This window comes from Lissotriton vulgaris, chromosome 3_1 (genome assembly GCF_964263255.1).
Source record: "Lissotriton vulgaris chromosome 3_1, aLisVul1.2, whole genome shotgun sequence".
NCBI lineage: Eukaryota > Metazoa > Chordata > Amphibia > Caudata > Salamandridae > Lissotriton > Lissotriton vulgaris.
The window spans coordinates 1,116,616,632-1,116,639,616 of NC_141689.1; the positions used below are offsets into that span (position 1 = coordinate 1,116,616,632).

Consider the following 22,985-nt stretch of genomic DNA (forward strand, 5'->3'; position numbering starts at 1 on the left):
CTTCTGCTGCTCATGTTATACCTGTTCAGTGTGAGGAATGCTTGCAAGAATGTTGCCAGGGCTGTGATGGGCAGCAAGGGTTCCAGGGAATGTGTGAGTACCCTCAATTGCTACTGCCTGCTTGAAATGTATACTCCGTGTTCGAAAAGTGTTTTGCTCTCCTTATGCACCCTATTAAAAAAAAAAGTGAATGTTCCTTTGTTCTTCACTTTGCTTATGCTGTGAGAAAGTCTGACTTCCCTGGTTGCTCCCTAAGAATGAACCTTATTCAATAACTACTGCATTAACCACTAACCCTGCTTTCCAGACGGTCGGACTCCTTTCTTTAAAACCTCTCAACACCTTGTAGGGGTAATAAGTGCTATTTAAATCCCATTCCAATACTCTTGAGTTCATGCTTAACCCCCCCAAACCCTGCTAGTAGTGGCCGGGCTTGCACGCTGCGCTCGCTCGCTATGGGCCGGACGGGGGCTGGTCTGGAAAAATTTGCCAGGGCTGCTTTCAGTTCCCAGTCCGGCCCTGTCTGTGACCCAAGCGGAGCCACCTCTAAACCAGTCGGCAGGGCTCATTCTCATAATGTCCGGTGTTCTCCACCACGCTGTGTTTAACAGAGCGGGGTCCATTCAGGCCCTGTGCTGTCAATCACATTCACACCATGGTGTGTATGTGTGCACACACTCGAATCAGGCATCCCGCGGGCAGCAGCAATAGCGGCAATTAAGAAAGCCGCTGGAGATAAGGGGTGTAAAATGGCCTTTATCCAACCAAAGTCTGCTTGTGTTGTCTGTTTGCCTGCTTGCTTGTGCATGTTTCTGTGTGTGCGTGCGTGCGAGTGAGAAAAGCGAGTGAAAGAGGGAGAGAATCCAGACACTAGGGAGGTATTTTAAAGTACATTCTGGGAATGCTTGTGTGAGCATTGCTGCTTGTTTCTGTGATTGCGCACTTAAGAATATACAAGTATTTGGCCACATAGCAGAAGTGCCTTATATGTCTTGTCCTTATGCCCCGTCCACTTGCTACACTCATAGCTTATTGTAAGAGTACCTGCACTTATTTTTTCCCCATTTAAAGCACTGGGAATACTACATTACCCTTCGGTTTTCAAAAGGTTGGAATTCCTGCCGCTGCTTGGAGCTTCCACTGTCTGAAGCACAGGCTCCACTTCCTTCCGGTGTCACGCGCGGTCACGCCTGTCCGCGCTGTGTACTCGCAGGAAGAGCGCCGTTTCCGTGTTCCATTGAACCTGTCTCCCGCCGTCAGGTGCGCCTAGTGTGACAAAGCGCGGTGAGAGAGGATTAATGCGCGAACTGTTGCTGTGGGTTTTATTTGAGCGCGAGCGTGACTGCAGCTATCTCATAAATGCCAACATTTCAGGAGAGCAAAGTGGGAGATTTTTTTTAAAAAATCGGGAGAATGGGGCCTTGAATCGGGTTACTGGCATGTATGGGCTTTGGAAGTGGCTGCTGTAGGATCGGACATTTGGCCTGGCAGGCTGTTGGCAGTATTTCTCAGGTCGTTAAAAGACGATTCCCTTTTTAATGACGCTTTGTTGGTTTTTCACCCCTTCGAGAGCCCCTGCATCGCCACTCTTTGTTAGAAGAATTAGCACTTTACACAATACCAAGCCCCGTCAGCTGAAACCCACGAGGAATCGGGTTTTTGCTTGCAGGAATCGGGAGGCGGGAGACTAGCCTTCAAATCGGTAGTCTCACGCCTGAATCTGGAGGGTTGGCATGTCTGCTATCTTACAGTATCTTACAACAGGATGCAGAAAGGAAGCGCTACCGATATCGAGCCGTTCATTTATATGCACGTTTCATTTGCTTGATCGGAGCATCGATATCGTGGGTCCTGAGTGCGTTAAGCGAACGTGTTCTGACATTTGGCGATAGTGTGCATTTAATGTAAAAGGTTTTAGAAATTAAACCATTCTCCTTGATGAATGAACGAAAGCCCAGTGACCAAAAGGGCAATCTCAGCGATGTATGCATGTCAAGATGTCACCCTTGAGTTTGATTTGAGATGTCGCCGACTGCTTTGTTGACATTTGCGCTCAATTTTGTCCACATAATGTTAATAATGTTTCCACACCTTTAGCCCCATCATTTGTACAACTCTTCTAAAAAGTTGCATATTTCCTTCATTTACACTAAATTGTGATGACATTAAATTATTAGGGTTAAGCAAGTATCTAAAAAACTAAGTTACATTAATTTAGAATTGGGTTTACCTTCAATTCAAATTTGTTTAATATAAATAGGATAAATAACTATTAAAAATTTGGTTAGGGTTATTGATTGCCAATTCAATTTCATTATTTATGTTTACAGTTAGGAGTGCCTGTTTAATTTTTACCTAATTTGATTCAGTTAAACTTAATATAATTAAGAAGTTTGCATTTTCTTCATTTTAGTTTGTTAAACGTAATTATTATTAAAGCGAAGTATTTTGTGCTGTCTTTTAAATATAATTTGAGTTCATTTAATTAACACATTAAGCATGTATCAGAATAAGTAAACCATACGGGAGCAGTTGCTCGTTTCATTTATGGCAGCACAGTAATGTTATGTAGAAGTGAAGCCAGCAGTTATATAAATAAAAAGTCTGAATGTGGCGCTGGTAAAATACTCATTTTCTCCTTTTAACTGTGGTCATGCCATCTCGGAATTGTTCTATTAAGTAGACGTTAGAACTTTGAACTGCAGAAATGAATAACCGAATGAAAATTTACTTTTCTCCACCTCACAACATCCTTGTATTCTCTTTCCTCTAGTTTGTGGCGATATCCATGGGCAGTTCTTTGACTTGATGAAACTGTTTGAAGTCGGGGGCTCTCCTGCCAACACGCGCTACCTCTTCTTAGGGGACTATGTTGACAGAGGATATTTCAGTATTGAAGTAAGTCATTCTTGGTTCTGTATTGAAAAGGGTGTTGGCCATTGCATTGCTGCTCACCTCCAGATAGTACAGAATTCCACTCTCCCACATGGAGGCTCTAACATGATGAAGCAATAAACATAACACAACACCAGCTGGAAAGGAAATTCACTTTATACAATAAAGCACATCAAAGACTGTTCTCAGAATAAGGTTTGGGCTTGTATTTATGCAATGCTCTCTAACAGAAAGGCTTTGCCAGATGTCAACTGAGCAACATACAAATGTATACAGATATATATATATATGTGTGTCTACATTTGAATGTTGTTCACACATACATATATATATATATATATATATATATATATATATATATATATATATATATATATATTCACTGAAAAAACCATAGGTTATAGACCATATATAGTTAGGGATTAGCATTTAAAAAACCTTATTTTATTTGCACAAAACCATTGAAATTCCATATATAGTTAGTTGCACTAACTATATATCGCGGACCCGCAATCCACTGCTAATGATGTCACATATTACATCATTCATGACATGGTCAGTGACATCACTGATGACATCACTGATGACATCACTGATGACATCTCAAATGACATCACTGATGACATCACTGATGACATCTCAAATGACATCACTGATGACATCACTGATGACATCACTGATGACAACACCCAGTGACTGTATGTTTCTGTAAAGTTAAAATATGTCTTACATATTGAAGAATGAGTGGATGTATAAGTGTCTGGATGAAGGATTTAGTAGGTGCATGACTGACTGTATGATAGAATGATCAAATGTGTCTCACTGAGTGTATGGGTTAGTGATTAAAGTGTCTTAATTTGGCAATCATTATTTATGTTGTTCTGTAAACTGCTGCATGTTTAAATCAGTAGCTATATCAGTAACTATATGGGTTATTGAATGGTTGCCCAAGTATTTGTATGGGAGACTGAGTATGTGTGTGGGTGGCTGGGAGGTGTATAACTCTGTGCATAGATGTGTGAGCAGTTGATTCCCTAGGTGTATGGGTTCAAAAGTGCATGTAGAAACAGCTGTATGGACAGTTGACTGTGTGCATGAGTATATTGGTGAGTGAATGGATATCTCAGTGCTACATGTCAAAGTAAGTACATATGTAAAACACACTTCATGTGAGAGTTGACATATATAAATAACTGAACATAAGAGCCAGTGAATGTGTGAGTGGCTGTATGAATCATTGTGAACTTGTATCAAGGATTGTATAAGAGAGTAAATATGTGTTACTATATGTTTGAATAAGTAAGGTGTGTATAACTGTATAGTTGAGGAAATGGAAATGTGATTGATTCTTTGCATGACTGACTAGGTGTGTGAGTAACTCCATGGATGTGTGACAGTCTGTGAGTGCCTGTTTACACTGAGTGTATCTAAGGTTATATTAGAGTCTGAAGATGTATTATCACATAAATGATATCATCAGTGATGTAATCAGTAATGTCAAATGAGATGTCATCAGTGATGTCATCAGTGATGTCATTTGAGATGTCATCAGTGATGTCATCAGTGATGTCATTTGAGATGTCATCAGTGATGTCATCAGTGATGTCACTGACCATGTCATGAATGATGTAATATGTGACATCATTAGCAGTGGATTGCGGGTCCGCGATATATAGTTAGTGCAACTAACTATATATGGAATTTCAATGGTTTTGTGCAAATAAAATAAGGTTTTTTAAATGCTAATCCCTAACTATATATGGTCTATAACCTATGGTTTTTTCAGTGAATTTTCAAGGTTTTGTAAATGCAAATTCCTAACTATATATGGTCTATAACCTATGGTTTTTTCTGTGAATTTCATTGGTTTTTTAAAAGCTAACATCTATAGCTGTAAAATATATTCTTTATTAAGTGACGTATCACGTAGCCCGTGAGACGCCTCATGATGCATCGCATAACCGTGACGTATTGTCTCTGCAGCGCAAACCAAACCCAAAACGTAAGCGCGCCAGAACACGCTTAAAGATATATATATATATTTTTAATCTTAATTAGACAAAATCCACACGTGCACATATCACAAACGTTCAAAAAACACAATATGTCGGACTCCCGTTACGCTGCCGGTTAGCTGCCCGGTTAACGTACCAGGAAGCACCTTTACCGCGAAAAATCGCAATTTTTTTTTCTTTTGCCCCGCAGGGAACTTTAATAGCCCCCTCATCAATCCTAGGGGTTCAGGAGGGGTCTGCCTTACCCCTTTCATTCATTTACACCTTTTTTTTTTCCACCTCTTGTCTCTCGATCCTACCGAGAGACAAGATGGCGGCCGCTCTGGACTGTTTACAATGTTGACAGCCAATCAGCTACTCCTCAGGATTTTTTTTTTTTTTTTTGGGCCCCGCGTGGTTTTATAATATCCCCCTCATCAATCCTATGGGGTCAGAAGGGGTCTACCTTGCCCTCTTTCCTTCATTTCCCCCTTTGTTTTGGTCTCCTCTTGTCTCTTGATCCTACCGAGAGACAAGATGGCGGCCGCTCCGGACTGTTTACAATGTTGACAGCCAATCAGCTACTCCTCAGACTCCCGTTACACTGCCGGTTAGCTTCCCGGTTAGCTGCCCGGTTAGCTGCCCGGTTCGCTTACCAAGACGCGTCTCTACGGCGAAAAAATCGGATTTTTTTTTTTTTTGGGGCCCCGCGTGGCTCTATAATATCCCCCTCATCAATCCTAGGGGGTCAGAAGGGGTCTACCTTGCCCCCTTTCCTTCATTTCCCCCTTTGTTTTGGCCTCCTCTTGTCTCTCGATCCTACCGAGAGACAAGATGGCGGCCGCATCCGGACTGTTTAGAATGTTGACAGACACCGGAGGGCCAATCAGCTTCGCATCGCAAAGTTCCGATACGCGAAAAGTTCGCTAACCGGATCGCTGCCCGGAGCGCTGTTACAGATATATATCTTGATTTAAACGTTAATTTCTCAAAATCCACTGAAGCACATATATTGAGACCTAGCAAAGGCACATCGGGCTAACAGTCCCTACAATTTTGCCAAGTTTCGTGGAAATCCATTCAGCCGTTCGGGCTAAAAGTGAGTCCAACCGCCCTATGGAAATTAACATGGGAAAAACGCGTTTTGGGACCCCCCTTTTTTCTCGGCCCCCCCTTGACGAACCCCCCCCCCAAATTTCCAGGAGCTGCTCAGAAACAAAATGTGCCATTTTCCTGAAAATTTCAGCCGATTCCGTCCACAAACGCCAAAGTTATTAGACATAGAATTTTCAGAAATCCCATAGGGAAAAAATCCTAACTATATATACCTACTGGCGACTGCCAGTAGGTAATATATATATATATATATATATATATATATATATATATATATATATATATATATATCGCAAAGACCACGGAGGTGTGTGCTAACATATATATATATATATATATATATATATATATATATATATATATATATATATATATATATATATATATATATATATATATATATATATATATATATATATATATATATATATATATATATATGTTAGCACACACCTCCGTGGTCTTTGCGAAGGTCAAGAAAGGACGGCACTCCAAGTTGTTGTTTACTCCAACAATGGTTTATTGGCAGACCCCCCTGCCAATAAAAAAAATATATATATATATATATATATATATATATTTATATATATATATCTGAAAGAAACAGGTTAGTATTAGATTCCTTACCTTAGAATACCCCCAGGAGTCAGACTGGATCCGTAAACTTTTGCGTAGCAGTACCCTTGCGCGTCGGTAGGCGTCGTCTGCGGCTCCGCGTCCGTCGGCGTCGTGGGCGCCGGGATGACCTTGCCGGAGTACTTAGACCCGCCCTCGCGGGCTGACGTTGGTTCCTATTTTTCTGCGCCAGCAAACGCCGATCCGGGAATAGTGGTACCCTTAGTCACTTTATGACTAAACTTTTTGGATCATATTTGATAATTTTTCGAATTTGAACGACTCCGACGGTGCCGGTAGGAATGCCCAGGTTTAAACCCTGCGCCAACTGCAGCCGACTGATGTTGGTTACCGATCCCCATCGCTGATGTCTTCATTGCCTGGGGCCCGACCACGATGACAAGTCGTGCCCCGACTGCCGGGCCTTGACGTCGAAGGCTAGGCGGGAGCGGTCCCGCAAGCGCCTCGAGCTCCGGCAGTCGGCCCGCGCCGTTCGAGGTCCCGGTCCGGAAGGAGGTTGAGGGACTGGTCGTGGGGCCGGACTCATCACGGCTCGGCGGATCGACACCACTCCTCGAGCTCCAAGTCCTCAGGTTAGAGGCACAAGAAGCCGAAGAGGCTACATCGCTCTTCCGACTCCCCACAACGCTCGCGCGACGCGGCCGGGGGTTCGGGCTACACCGCCCACACGGCTCCACCGGAGCCGCAGGCGTTGTGGCCTGCTCCATACCCGCTGGTCCCTGAGCAGCATGCAACGCCGGTGGAGATCGAGGTGTTCCTCACGGCCACGAGGTCGCTCACTCCTCCGTCGGGTTCGCGGCGCCTTCGAGCCAAGCGTCCCCGACTGGGAGCCCAAGCAGGTCGGGTGCTTCGGCGCCGTCGGCGACTCCGGTCCCGACGCCGTCGGCGACTCCGGTCCCGACGCCGCAGGGCCCCGCCGGATCCGGGTCATCGCTGGTTCATCTCACGACCTCGCTGGCGCCGCCCCCCAGGGTGTCTCCCCCGGTGCCGTCCCAGGACGACGACGTCCCCGGTCCTCCCCTCGATCTGGGTCCGGCGCCGCTCGACGCCGCTCTCGACGCTGATGGGAGATTTCTACTTCTATGACCCAGCTCCATCATTTGACCCTGAGTACCAGGAGATGGGTGGCGAGGCGGATTGGGAGGGGTCTAAGGACCCTCTGGCACGTGAGTGCCAGCCTTATCAGGACTCGGCAGGTGAGCTAGGGGACGCCAGTGTTCTGGACACCTTGCCAGACACTGGTTTTATCTCCCCTCCTACCGTGGCTTCGTAGGACTGGGCTGCCTATAGTGGGGTGTTGACGCAGGCGGCCAAGGCCTTATCCCTTGAACTTCCCGTCACGGCCGTGAGGACTAACCTCCTTACTGAGGTCCTTAAACCACAAGCAAGCTCTTCGGAGCCTCTGTTGCCTTTTAATCAGGCCTTATCTGACGTTCTTTTGGGCACCTGGTCTAGGCCCGCTACAGGTCCCCCTGTAGATAGGAACGTGGCCAGACGCCACCGCCCGGCTCCGGGCGACCCTTGCTTCCTGTCCATCCACCCCACCCCCGAGAGCCTAGTCATACAGGTCTCCAACTCCCAGATGGCTCCCCCGGATCGGGAATCCAAGAGGTACGAACAGTATGGCAAAAAGATGTTCTCCTCACTGAGTTTGGGGTTGCAGTCCGTTAACACCGCGTGCCTCTTGGGCCGTTATACCCACTCTCTGTGGGACACGGTCGCGGACGTGCTGCCACAATGTCTGGAGGAGGCCCGGACTAAACTCGCCCAAGCCCTTGCGGAGGGTCGAGATGCGGCACGGTACTCCATCAGATGTGGGCTGGATACAACGGACTTGCTAGGCAGAGCGATGGCAACGACGGTGGTGATTCGTCGCCACGGCAAGCTGAGGTCCGCCAACTTTTCGGCTGATGTCCAAAACACCCTTATGGACATGCCGTTTGATGGCAGTCGCCTTTTTGGCGACAAGGCAGACAGTGCGCTTGAGCGCTTTAAGGACTCCAGGGCTACGGCCAAATCCTTGGGCCTGTCGGCCCGCGCCAGCAACCTGCTGCCTTTCGCTCCTTTCGTGGCCAAGGAAGGGGCGCCCCCACACGTCCTGCCAGCCATGGGCCGCAGACTAACATCCAGCGTGGTGGCGGACGTGGTAACCGCTGTGGCAGTGCCAGGGGACAGTGGCGAGGCCTGTCCACATCCACCCCCACAGCATCCGCCTCAAAGCCCACCTAGTCCGAGCTTTCAGGCCCACGTGACGCCAGTGGGGGGCAGGGTTCGCCATCACCTCCTCCACTGGCGCAACATCACATCGGACAGGTGGGTGCTGCAAATCGTCCGAAGGGGCTACTCCCTCCCCTTCGAGGCGACCCCTCCAGCCATGCCACCGCAGTACAACTGCGTGTCGGGGGATCACTTGAATCTTCTGCCAGAGGAAGTTACGGCCCTCTTGGCCAAGGGGGCCATCAAGCGCGTTCCTGGGCCAGAAGTAGTGTGTGGTTGTTACTCCCACTACTTTCTGGTTCCCAAGAAGGGCAAAGAGGGCCTACACCCTATCTTAGAACTGCGGAACGTCAACGAAGGAGAGGTTCAAGATGCTGACAATGGCTCAGGTCTTAGTTGCCCTGGAACCGGGAGACTGGATGGTGGGGTTGGACTTGCAGGACGCTTATTTCCACATCCCCGTCCTGCCGGCGCTACCTGTGGTTCACGGTAGGCCACGAGCACTTTCAGTTTACCGTGCTCCCCTTCGGCCTTACCTGCGCCCCACGGGTGTTCACGAAAGTGATGGCGGTGGTCGCAGCTCATCTGCGCAGGTTAGGGGTTTCAGTCTTCCCCCTACCTCGACGACTGGTTGTTAAAGGCGGGCTCGCCCCAGTCATCAGCCACCTCCAGACTACGGCCGACCTCCTGCACCTGCTGGGGTTCTCCATCAATGTGCAGAAGTCACACCTTTGTCCCTCTCGGAAGCTCCTCTTCATGGGAGCGGTTCTAGACTCGGCGCAGTTTCGGGTTTATCCTCCCGAACAGCGGTGTCGGTATATTCAGGCTCTGATTCTGATCTTTCAGCCGTTATCCCGAGTCTCGGTCATGTTAACGCTGTGGCTTCTGGCATCCTCTGGTGCATCACGCCAGGTGGCGGATGCGGGCTCTGCAGTGGGACCTGCAGTTTCAGTGGGCCCAGCATCAGGGCAACTTGTCCGACCATGTCTTGATCTCGGAGGGCACTGCAAGACAGTTGCAGTGGTGGCTAATGGACCGCGGCAGATCCCTCTCCCTACCCCAAACGGAGCACGTAGTTGTAACGGACGCGACACTCCAGGCCGGGGAGGCCACATTGGAGAGGCGGAGATCAGAGGCCTCTGGTCTCCGGCGGAGTCCCGGCTCTATATCAACCTTCTGGAGCTGCGGGAGATCCGGCTTGCACTGAAGGCATTCCTCCCCTCTGTCCGGGGGAATGTAGTGCCGGTGTTCACGGACAACACCACCGCCATGTGGTACTGCAACAAACAGGGCGGGGTGGGGTTGTGGACCCTATTCCAGGAGGCTCTGCGCCTCTGGCAGTGGCTGGAACATCAGGGCGTGACCCTGGTGGTTCAACACCTGGCAGGTTCCCTGAACGCCAGGGCGGACGAACTCAGCCGTTGGTGCATGATGGATCACGAATGGCATCTGAACTCGGACGTGGCGCAAGGCCTCTTTCAGCAGTGGGGAGAGACTTGGTTAGATTTATCCGCCACAGAAGAGAACACGTAATGTCATCAGTACTGCACGTTGGAATTTCCAAGGCATCACTCGCTCGGAGACGCTTTTCGTCGCGAGTGGAGTTGCGGTCTGTTGTACGCCTTTCCGCCTATACCACTTCTGCCCAGAGTGCTGAAGAAGATCAGGCGCGACCGGGCCCAAGTCATCCTTGTGGCTCCTGACTGGGCATGGAGGTTCTGGTATCCCGAGCTACTCAGCATGTCTGTCGATCCCTCGATTCGTTTGCCCCTTTGGGAGGACCTTCTGTCGCAGCAGCAGGGGACGGTCCTCCACCCGAACCTGTCCAGTCTCCACTTACATGCGTGGAGATTGAGCGGCGGCAGTTGAGGCCATTTGACTTGCCTCTTGAAGTCTGTAATGTCATTCTGGCAGCCAGGCGTCCCTCCAAAAAATCGGTATACGCCTGCAGGTGGAACAAATTTGTGATGTGGTGCACAGCAAAGTCTGGGATCCCCTTTCTGCCCCTCTTTCAGAGGTTCTCCTCTTTCTTCTTTCTCTTGCCTAGCAGGGCTCTGCTCTGGGCAGTCTGAAGGGCTACCTTTCTGCCATTTCCGCCTTCTTAAGGCTCCCTGATCAGCCCTCTTTGTTCAAGTCCCCAGTTGTATATGTTTTTTTTTTTAAGGACATCACTCATATGTTTCCTCCAGTTCCTTTCGTGATGGCTCAGTGGGACTTGAACCTTGTTCTAACTTTTCTGATGTGCGCTCCCTTTGAGCCACTTCATAACTGTCCTCTTCCCCTCCTTACTCTGAAGACTGCTTTCCTGGTTGCCATCACCTCTGCCAGGAGAGTGAGTGAGCTCCAGGCCCTTTCTTCTAAGCCTCCTTTCCATTCAGTCCATCCGGACAAAGTTGTGTTGGGGACACGACCTTCTTTCCTGCCCAAGGTAGTCCCAGGCTTCCACATCGGGCAGTCCATCACTTTGCCCACCTTCTTTCCGCCTCCGCATCCCTCGAAAGAGGAAGAGAGGCTCCACCGTCTGGACCCAAAACGTGCGCTCTCCTTCTATCTGGATCACACACGCCAGTTCCGGATGGATGACCAACTCTTGTTGGTTACGTGGGCACTAAGAAGGCACGGGCGGTGCACTAACAAACCATTTCTCGATGGATCGTCTTGTGCATCAAGGCTCGTTACTCTTTGGCTCGAAAGGAGCCTCCTGTGAGGCTTCGTTCTCATTCCACACAGGCCACGGCGGCTACTACTGCCCTGTGCCAGGGAGTCCCCTTGCAGGACATCTGTCAGGCAGCTACGTGGTCCTCGCTGCACACGTTCGCAAGACACTACTGCCTGGACAGCCAAGTCCGGAGAGATGGCTTCTTCGGCCGTTCCGTTCTCCAGGACTTTCTGGTGTGATCATTGGTTCGCAGACCCACCACCGGGGTTGGTATTGCTGGGGTATCTATTCTAAGCTAAGGAATCTAATACTAACCTGTTTCTTTCAGATGCACAAGTTACTTACCTTCGGTAACAATATATCTGTAAGAAAAAGTAGTTCGTATTAGATTCCTTACCGCCCCACCCATCCTCCCCGTTCTGGAAACCGATATCTAGGGTTAAGGTCATCCCCTTTCAGGGCCCTAGTTTCATGGCACCAGTGTTGGTTTTTATCATGGCTCTGCGTTTCTGGCGCGGAAAAAGCTATGTATAAGAACTGACATCAGCGCGCGAGGGCGGCGTCATCCCAGCGTCCGCGACGCAGACGACGAACGCGGAGCCGCAGACGACGCCCACCGACGTGCAAGGGTACTGCTACGCAAAAGTTTCCGGATCCAGTCTGACGCCTGGGGGTATTCTAAGGTAAAGAATCTAATACTAACTACTGTAACTTACAGATATATCGTTACCGAAGGTAAGTAACTTGTGTATATATATATATATATATATATATACACATATACACACACGCTGACACTCCCACAGCGCACCGCAGAAGTCAGCACTCACCAGGAGAAAAACGGACACCGGATTCAGTTATAGATGCAGCAGAGTTTTTGAAATTATTTTTTCATCGTGTCAAGGGTGCCGCGGTGTGTGTGTGTGTGTGTGTGTGTGTGTGTGTGTGTGTGTGTGTGTGTGTGTGTGTGTGTGTGTGTGTGTGTGTGTGTGTGTGTGTGTGTGTGTGTGTGTGTGTGTGTGTGTGTGTGTGTGTGTGTGTGTGTGTGTGTGTGTGTGTGTGTGTGTGTGTGTGTGTGTGTGTGTGTGTGTGTGTGTGTGTGTGTGTGTGTGTGTGTGTGTGTGTGTGTGTGTGTGTGTGTGTGTGTGTGTGTGTGTGTACACACAATAATAACACACTTGGCAAATGCAACAGTTAAATGCATGGATATTAATATGATAATATGGAGATAATACTGGACGTCCTGCAAGGAATCGGAAAGATGTATACACTAAATACAACAGCTGGTTACCTTGATCATTTTATGCATCAGTTTAATTTATCCTCTGTGTAAGACATACTATTTGACACAGTGTGACCATCTGCACAGATAGAGGATCGGTACCCAGACACAATTTTTCCTTTGTTTTTCCTAAGTCATTATAACGGCTTTTGGCGGTAGACATGATGATAAACACTGATGTTTATGCATGTAACTGAAAATCCGTCAATCTATTCATTTTCTATCTAAACCAAGCCAATTCCGGAGTGTTTCTGGATTATTTTCTTTCAGGTGGAAAAGAGAAATGAAATGACACTCCTTAACACTTTCAGTGAGTCTGTTCGATGTTTAGTTTGGGCGATTCTTCCAGAGACTTTTCATACATGCACACTTCTCTTCATCACCCATTATATTACAGTGCTTCAGTCTGAGGAGCTGTACCACATTGGAGACCTAATTATTTTCATAAAAGTGTGTCCGATAATTACAGAAATGTGTTACAAGGGCACAAACATTTGAGTTTGTCATGCAGCCATGTGGGCTTCAGTACACATGTTCCTGAAGCTCTACTGCCTTGACAGTCAAGCCTAGCAAGAGGGGCATTTTGCCTCCTCTATCCTGCTCAGCATTTTGTTCTCTGCTATTTCTTGTACTTAAGGAGGCGCTGCTTTGGTGTCTATTCAAACGAAGAGGAAGCTACGGTTAGAAGTATCCATCACAAGAACAAGTTACTTACGCTCAGTAATAATCTTTCTGGTAGATCCTCACCGCCTTCCCTCCTACTTCCCCATTCTATGGAAATTATATCTATATCTAGGAAGGTGCTGCCTGTTCCTGCCACACTTCCTTACCTGTGTCTTGTCTTGTATTGTTTGTACTCTTTGTCCCCTTGGCTCCTTTTGCCCGTTTTCCTTCTTTCTCACTTTTTCCTTTATGCTCTTTTTCCTCCTTGTTGCTCCCTTTACCCCCCTCTGAGCCATTCCGGCCTTTTCTCCCTCTGCGTCACACCCATATCTGCTTTCCAGCTCTGCCTGCTGCCTCCATATCTCCACCCACTCCTGACTTTAACTAATGTCTGCTGCAGGTTGGCCCACCCATTAAGAAGGTGCTGCCTGATCCGTGCCACCCTGCCTTATCTGTGCCCGGTCCCTTAGTTTGCCTGCGTCTTTTTGACTCTCGTCTCTTTGCCTTTTTTTTCTTGTGTACATGCTGGTCTTTTTTTCAGTTTTTTGTTTTGTCTCCTTGTCTTACCCTTTTGTCTATTTGCCCTTTTCTTGTCATCTGTCTGCATGTCTTTGCTTTTTGTCTCTTTGCCTTTTTTCAGATATATATACCGCTCGCACCGTCACCTTAGTTTCATCTCTCAACTTTTGCATTTCAGCCTGAATTTCATTCACTTTTGCATTCTGTTTCCAGCTTTTTCACACTCACTCTAGCATTCTTTTCTGCTTTTTGCCTTCTTGCCACTTTATGCCAGTTTTGTTCTCTTTCCCATCTTTCCTTTGTGCTCCTTTTGCTTACTAGCCCTTTCCTTCCTACTTTAGCACCCTTTAACGCGCTCTGAGGCCTTCCCCCAGGCTCCGTACGTACCTGCTTTACCTTGCTCTCCCCCAGCCCTGCCCATCACCTCCTGTATCTTCTTCCTCCATGGCCTATTTATTGGCAGCCACAGCACACTCGTCTGCGCTAGTCCACAGTCCACCCCTTCCCCACCACAGCCTCAGATTCAGCTCTCCTACACTAACCTCCAAACACCGGAGTACCCTACATTAGTCCTTTCTTTGCTTCTCCCTCTAGCAACTGAATGAACGTTTTCCTGTGACACCTGTCACTTCTCCTGTGAGCCCTGAGACCAGCTCACACTGCCAGCCCCCACCTACTTACCACAACTTTGGACCGATACACCTGCTTGCTCGTTATACATGTCACCCAATTCTGGGACCTCCTGCATTACCTCTCACCAGAGCTCCTCTTTGTAACCAAAACCTGGCTTACTTAACCCCTTCACTGCTGGCCCGTTTCCGCCCCTGTGCTGTAAACAAATGAACAGGGGCGGGCCATGACGAACCCCAGCCGTCATCAGCACACGAGCACCGTAGTGCATGACGGCTGGGGTTCGTCATCAGCATGCAAGGGGTTAATCATTGTCACCTGGCATCCCAGCAGTGGTCCCCCTACCCGGCTTCAAATTCACAAGATGGGACAGAACGTGCGAATCAGTAGGACTGTTAACAGTCATCCATAAAGCAAATTTCTACTGCCCCATCTCATCTGCCAACTCTGACCCCGCCTGGAACAACTAGCTTTCAAGCGACAGATCTCCTTCAACTCCCTTGGAAGGTTCCTTCTTTTCTCACCTCTCAGACCGCAATTTAATTTTGCAAACACCATCACAGTCCTATTTGCCCTTTGGTGTTGGAATCCATCTCTTTCATCCTACTCTGCAAATTCGATTTCCAGCTGGAAAACCACACAGACGCAAACTCCATCAACTTCTTGGAGGACCCAAATACACTCTGACTCACCCAACAAGTGAAAGACCCCGCCCACACCACTAGATATGTCTTCTAACCTATTTTCTCCAACTTTTCCCACATCATTGTGGATACGCCCATCCATCTCACCTGGACTGACAACTTCCTCATCCACCTTGACCTGCTTATGATCCACTAATGTTTAACTGCAGCCCCCACTGCCAAAGCCGCTTGCCACATCCGCTTGGATCAAGGAGCTGCAGTCCTGCCACCCGTGCCACCATGACGTCCTCATTATCCATCATCAATTTTAGTGCCTGGATCACTACCTGTGCAGACTCCGAGGCACCCTTCAAGGTGGTGCAGTCCTCAGAAAGCATGTACAGAAATTCACAAAACATTGCATCAACTCGAACACCCAAGTGGGCAACACCCATGACGAAAATGACAAATCGCCTACAAATCAGTCCTCCGGTTCTACTGTCAACAATTCCACCAAATGATCAGCTCTGACAGCCACGGTTCAGCGGCAGTCCGGGACCACATGACGCACATTGATCCTTCATGGACCAGTCCATGGACCACCCTCACATACTCGTACCACCACTCAGGTTAATTGTTTGTTGACATTCTCCTTCCCCCAGAGCGTCAGTTTGGACGTATCGCTCCCAGCGATAGGTCCCCAGTATTGGGACTGTTTCCTGACCCCAGTTTACAGTTTACCCTCCCCATTCACCATGATCTCTGGTTACCTCCCATATATGGGGCAGGGGCACGCATTAACAGCCCCACGTAATCTCGCACGCGACACTCACTGGCTAGAGATAGGAGACTCCAATCTCTCGGAGACCAAGCGCAGTCATGACCCAATTTTGGATCTACTATGGCACGCACAGACTGCCAGTTCTTAACCCTGAATGTGCGGGGGATGCACACAGCTAGGAAGCGGTATGCGATATATGCGTTCATCAAGCGACAACAGGCACAGATCATATCCCTTTAGGAGACCGACCTCACTAAGGAGGAACTGCGCCCGCTCCAAAAGAAATTGCGGGGCACTTTCTGCGGCACGACCTACTCTGCTTTCGCGAGAGGAGCGCTCATCTGGATTCGGCCTGGAGTGCCATTTTGCGAAACTGGCAGACGAGTGGAACCTGAGGGCCGCTATGCGTTACTAGAAGGGCTATTGGATGGGTAGCCTATCCTTGTAGGTAGCATCTATGCCCCAAATGTAGATCAAACACCATTCTGGGGAACCTTGACGAGTACTTTAGCAGGATTCACACATTTCCCTTGGATACTGGGAGGGGACTACAACTGTTCCCTAGACCTTACACTGGACAGATCCTACCCCCCCGCGCGCTCCCCAACCCATGTGCATACAGCCGCATTCCACACCCGGGCTGCCCACTGGTCCCAGGCGGACGCATGGAGACACATGCACCCAACCACCAAAATGTATTTATTTCACTCGATACCTCACAACTTACGAGTCCGTCTGGACCACTTTAGGTTCACACATTCTCATTCCCCGCATCAGACACTCGGACTGCTTGGGCAGGATAATTTCAGATCACAATGCACACACAGTATCGCTAGCATGGCGACCACCAGTGCTGCCGATCCGTACTTGGCGCCTCCCCATGGACTGCCTTTTGGACCCAGTGTTCAAACGTGAGCAGTCAAAAAACCATTCAACATTACTTCACGGAAAACACACGCACTACATCGACTAGGGCCCTAGAATTTGACGCTTTCAAAGTAGTCTTACGAGGAACATGCATCAGACAAATCACAGGAGGGAAACAGACACTAGAAAGGGCAATACAGAACGCAGAACAACAAGTGGCAAGGCTTTCTAAAGCAGCCGACAAATGGGTACTTCCCCCCCATACTATTAGCGGAGGCCAAAACCAAATACGAAGAGGCATGTGCTGATCTGCGGTGCTACAATTTCCGCACGTACACCACTAGAGCCCACAGCGAAGGGAACCGCGCTGGCACCCTGTTGGCTTGGCTTATTCGTCAGGACACGCACACACAACCGATCACAAGTATTCGCAATGCTGCGGGGGAGGTAGTATACGCGCAAGCTGATATCTTAGATACCTTCCGTGACTACGACACAATGCTCTACATGGAGCCAACTCAGGACAGGGGGCACACATTCGGAACATGCTGACTTCACATACCATAGTCCAACTCGCGGACGAGGAAAGCAAGACGTTAAATGACCCTCTCACAACGGTGGAGATCAAATCCGCCATACATCACCTGGCCAAAAACAAGGCTCCGGGACATGACTGGTTCCCAGCAGTTAGTCCCGCAGCTTGACAGTCTTTCGGGAGGCGTTAGAAGTGGGATTCCTCCCTCAATCAATGCGAGAATCCGTACTGGTAACGTTCCCTAAGCCCGATCGGGATCCTCTACTCCGAGCTTCCTATTGACCTATTCCCTTCCTGAGCTTCCTATTGACCTAATCCCTTCCTGACTACGGATTGCAAAATCTTGGGAAGGATCCTGGCAGATAGACTCACTGAAAGGCTCTCCAGGCTGGTGCACACCGATAGTGGATTCGTCCCCGGAAGAAATACCTCCCAGAATATATGTCGACTGTTCCAGATCCAGGACGGAGTACGGGGCAAGTTCCCACGGGCGGCGTGCCTCGTGCTGGATCTTGAAAAGGCGTTCGACACGCTGACGTGGCAATACCTTTTCGACGTGCTACGGAGGGTGGGCATAGGGTCCCAATTTACAGCGTACACACAGCTTTTATACACTGACCTCTCCACAAGGGTCAGAATAGGCCGCTCCATATCCTCGCCTATCCCGATCATGCGTGGCACACGTCAGGGGTGCCCCCTGTCCCCGTCATATTTGCCATCGCTATGGAGCTACTGGCGGCTAGGCTGCGGGAGGTGGGCGATCACTGGGGCATCCCTTTGGGAGGTCGCACACATTGCATCTCCCTTTGTGCGGATGATCTCCTTATATACGTTAGAGACATCACAGCGGACCTCGCCACCCTCTGGACCATGCTCGCAGACTTCGAGAGGGCTGCAGGACTCTGTGTGAATTGGCAGACGTCCTCTATCTGCCCTCTGCACCCGAATACTCCGCATAGGGAGATTCGTGTGGGAGACGCTTCACTGGCATGGACGGGCAACGCCCCACGTTACTTGGGCGTCAGGCTCTACCATGAGTCCCGAGACCTCCTGGAAGGCAACCACTATCTGGCCCTCCGAGGACATAAAAGCCAAGTTACTTTCTGGCGGACCCTACCCCTGGCTCCCATTGGGAGGTTAGGCTTATCCAAAATGATTATGGTGCCCTGGCTTCTGTACTACTTCACCAATATTCCAGTTTTCCCGCCACGGGCCTTCTTCCGAGAGCTCAATTCATTTCTAATCTCCCTGATCTGGGGGAGAGGCCGCTGCAGAGTGGCCCTGTCGGCCCAGCAACTACTGAGCGGTAAGGGAGGGATGGGTGCTCCATCTTTTGAAGCCTATATTTTGGCGGCGCAGTTGCAGTGGCTATCACGCTGGACAGTGCATCGCAACCTTGGGGAAACGGAGACCCAGGACAGACCGGTAACAATCCCAGAGCTGACCCGAATGATCCTTCCGGGCACCAAACCCGATCCGGCTCATCCCCTACTGGTCAAAGCGGCCAGAGCCTGTACCATGCCGGTTTACCGCATGTCCAAGGGGGCACCGTTGTATTCCCCATTACTGCCGCTGGCAGGACTCCCAAAAGGGCTCAGCTTTAACACCACGGGAGAGCTTAGGATTTGGACCAAACACCAGCTCACTAAAACAGAGGCCCTGTTTTCGGAAGGTCAAATGATCCCTTTCGCAGACCTAGTCAAAAAAATCGGGCTTCCAACCGGCCAATTCCTGTTACACAGGCAGCTGGTAGCGGACTGTGGACGGACCTGGGACCTCAGAAGCGGGGAACCTAAGACTCACCCGGTGCTGCACACACTATTACATATGGGGGCTGGCAGACACCATATCACATGGATCTATAAATCCATTATGGAACTCACACAGGTACCGTTGACCTGACTACGGATCCGCTGGGAGGAAGACTTCGGCTGCAACCTCTATGATCGTGAGTGGCTGACGGCCCTAGAACGTCACAAAAAAAGTGTCCCGCAACCAGAGATTAAAAAATATCCAATTCAACATACTGCACCGTGCTTATGTTACACCGGCGAGACTTAAACGATTTTACCCGGCATCCCACTTTGACTGCCCCCAATGTCACACTCTGGACGCCACATTTGCTCATATGTTTTGGACATGCCCCGCGATACAAACCCTTTGGACGACGGTACACACCACTTTGAAAATGGTCACAGGTCTCACAGACTTCCATACCTGGAAGGCATGTGCCCTAGGTATTTTTTATTTTTATTTTTAAAACCTTTATTGTGCACTCAAATTTACATACAAGGGCCTACAACCACAGGGACCGGCCGCTAATTAACGTAGGAGCAAGTACATTACTATATGCCACAGCTCTTCCGCCGACATCCCTGAGGCCCGGCAGCGATTCAGGATGAAGTTCGTATCAAACGCAGGATCATGTCTTAATTTATGTTTGTTTTTTTATTTTTTATAAGAGAAAAAGAAAGAACAATACTCAAGGCAATAGTACATTGTACACAGACTTGTGTTTGTACGGGAAGGACCTCTGAGTGCAATGTTATTCAACATATAACTAGTACAAGGAGTCGGGGGGGGGGGGGGGGTCAGCGGGGAAGCCAGTAAGTAGTAACAAAAAGTAAACGATACATGGAATGTCAGATCAGGGGGAAAGGGAGACATCTAAACTCTCAACGAAAGGGGGCGTACATATGTTTCCACGGTAGGCATTCCACTGGTTCCAGACTTTAATCCATGCCCTAGGTCTACCCCTAGCCAGATATACAGTCTTTTCTCTAAAGATGCACCAACCCATATTTTCCTTCCATAACGATACAGTGGGCGGCTGCTGGGAACCCCACAACTGTGCAATGTCTCTCTTGGCAATCATGTTCCCAAGGGTCGCTCACCGTGTCTGAGCGACATTATAATCATTCGGTTCCCACACATTCAACAGACATCGCCTGGCTTCAGGCAGCAACGCAACTCCAGTGACCCTCTCCATCACTGCATGCACACGATTCCTGAATGCAGCCACCTCCGGGCACTCCCAAATTATATGAAGGAAGGTTCCAACCATTCCGCAGCCACGTTTGCATAACCCATCAGTAGAATAACCCATACAAACCAAGCGAGGGCCAGTGACATACACACGATGGAGAATTTTAAGTTGAACGAGGCGGAGACTGGCAGGAATAGCCACCTCCTTAGGTGAGGATAACGTGGACTGCCAATCCTCATCGTCCAGTTCCAACCCATCTCCAGTCCAGGCCTCCCTAAGACGTACTAGGAGATCCGCCCGATTGTTGATCAGCTTCTTGTATATTAATGAAATCGTGCTGTCGGGCACATGACCATCAAGCACACGATCTTCCAGCGGGGAGGACTCGGGGATATCGACACCGACAGTGAAAACCGAGGTCAAAGCATGGCGAAGCTGTGCGTATGTAAAAAAAAACTCCCTATCACTCAACTCGTATTCTGTCTGTAATGTCTCAAAAGTCTTAATTTTGCTCTTGGCCCAGAGGTCGCCCACCCTGCTAATACCAATCATGTCCCATTTCTCAAAACCTTTCGTTTTCCAGAGGCATCCCAATCTTTCAGACGCATACAAAGGAGTTGCACGAGTCAGTCGATCTCTCCAACCCAAAGCCACATTCACATCACGCCAGACTCGTACAGCAATCCTGGTGGGTCCAGTTAATTTCCTCCCTGCTACCTTAGAATAGAGTGCCCTATTATAATTCCCACCCGGTAACAGATGCTTGTCCATCTCGAATGTCGGGTTTGGGCTAGGTGCGTACGTTGCGTGGTTAATCGCACTCAACTGAGAGGCCCAATAATGCCACCTGATATCCGGAAGCGCCATACCTCCGTCGTACCAGGGGAGCGTCAGCTCTGTAAGCTCTCCACCTCGCGGAAATAGCTTGCCGGAATAATATCGAACGAATTCTGAAGCGCGTACAAAAAACGTGGCAGTGACATCATTTTAAAAAGCGCAGCGCGCCCGAGCAGCGACAATGGCAGTCTACGCCAGCGAGTGACATAGAGTTTCAGTCTCTCGACAGGGGGAAGCAAATTGCGTTCATAGCGGACGGCGGGGTCCAAAGATATAAAAATCCCCAAATATTTGAATCCCGTCTGCGAGACCTGGATGGGAAATCTACGAGGCAGAGGGGGGAGACCACCCGAAAGCACATAGACACAGGATTTAGTCTAATTAATGACTAAACCGTAGTTCTTTCCGAACGAAGTGAGCACATCAAACAAAACGTTAAGCGATTTTCGGGGGGAGGTAAGGTACACCAAAATATCGTCCACATAAAGCGATACTCGATCCTCAAAATCCAGAGTCTACTGGATACCCATTATCGAAGGCTCCCATCGCAGCCAGGCAGCCAGTGGCTCCAGAGCAAGCGTAAAAAGTAGGGGGGGGGGGGGGCAACGGGCAGTCCTGCTGCGTACCACTCCCAAGGGTAAAAGAATCCGATACTCGGCCGTTAACGACCACCTGAGCCAGCGGTTTCTCATACAGAAGTTTCACCCACCCGATGAACCCAGATCCGAAACCAAATTTCGCGAGGGCGGCCCAGAGATAAGGCCATTCTATAGTGTCAAAGGCCATCGTGGCGTCTAAGGAAGCCAAAATGACCGGCTCGTGAAGAGACGCCGCCCTCGCGAGGACGCCATGTAAGCGCCGCAGGTTAAGTGCGGTGTTATGATGCGAGATGAAACCAGATTGATCCGGGTGGATCAGGTCACTAATCACTGTGATCAGCCGGTTAGCAATTTAGCTAGAATTTTGGGTTCGGCATTTAACAGCAGATGGGCCTGTATGAAGCACAGCGATCCCGCGGCTTCCCCTCCTTATGAATAACCACGATCGTAGCTAGATGCTGATCGTGAGGGAGAGAACCAAGGTCTCGCGACTCCAGGAGCATATCTCGGAGATACGGTGCAACTTTATCAGGGAGCAATTTGTATAGTTCAATGGGCTGACCATTGGGACCCATAGCCTTGCCAGAGCGAACGGAGCGAATGGCGATTGCAATCTCGTCCGCCGAGAGTGGAGCATCCATTAAGTCTCTGTCAGCCTCCGATAGGCGTGGCAGTGCAATATCGCGTAACAGATTTGCTTCCTCGGCTCTATCAGAGACCGGAGAGTACACCGTTCGAAAGTAGTCTACAAAACACTCAACAATCTCAGTCGGATCTGTCACACACACTCCTTAGGTTTCTCAATCACGGGAACCACACGACTCGCCCTTTCTTTCTTATCGAGCCATGCAATCAATTTACCCGCCTTGTCCCCAACATCATACAATCTGCCCTGTTGCTCTCTATTCATTATTTTTTTTTTTAAGTTTGAGATTATTAAACAGGAAAGAAATACAGAGAAAAGCAAGCAAGCAGTGAAAAAACAGTCAAAATATGAAAATCAAAAAAGTTATACCGGAAATGGGGAAAGGGAGGAGGGGGACAATCTGATAAAACAATAGTCAAATACATCAATAATCAAATACTTGTAATGAAAACAATACCTGAAGTAATGACAATACTGTAAATAGTGACAAAGCAAGCATT

At 48.9% G+C, this 22,985-nt stretch overlaps 1 protein-coding gene across 7 annotated transcripts in view; it reads left to right on the top strand.

Moving 5' to 3' along the window:
- The window catches only part of PPP3CA (protein phosphatase 3 catalytic subunit alpha), a 707,038-nt gene that overhangs the window by 376,639 nt on the left and 307,414 nt on the right, over positions 1 to 22,985 (top strand). For all 7 annotated transcript variants that reach the window (XM_086961590.1, XM_086961592.1, XM_086961587.1 and 4 more), the window contains exon 3: positions 2,774 to 2,898. In XM_086961590.1, coding sequence (XP_086817716.1) covers positions 2,774 to 2,898 — 125 coding nt within the window. The remainder of the gene's footprint in view (positions 1 to 2,773; positions 2,899 to 22,985) is intronic.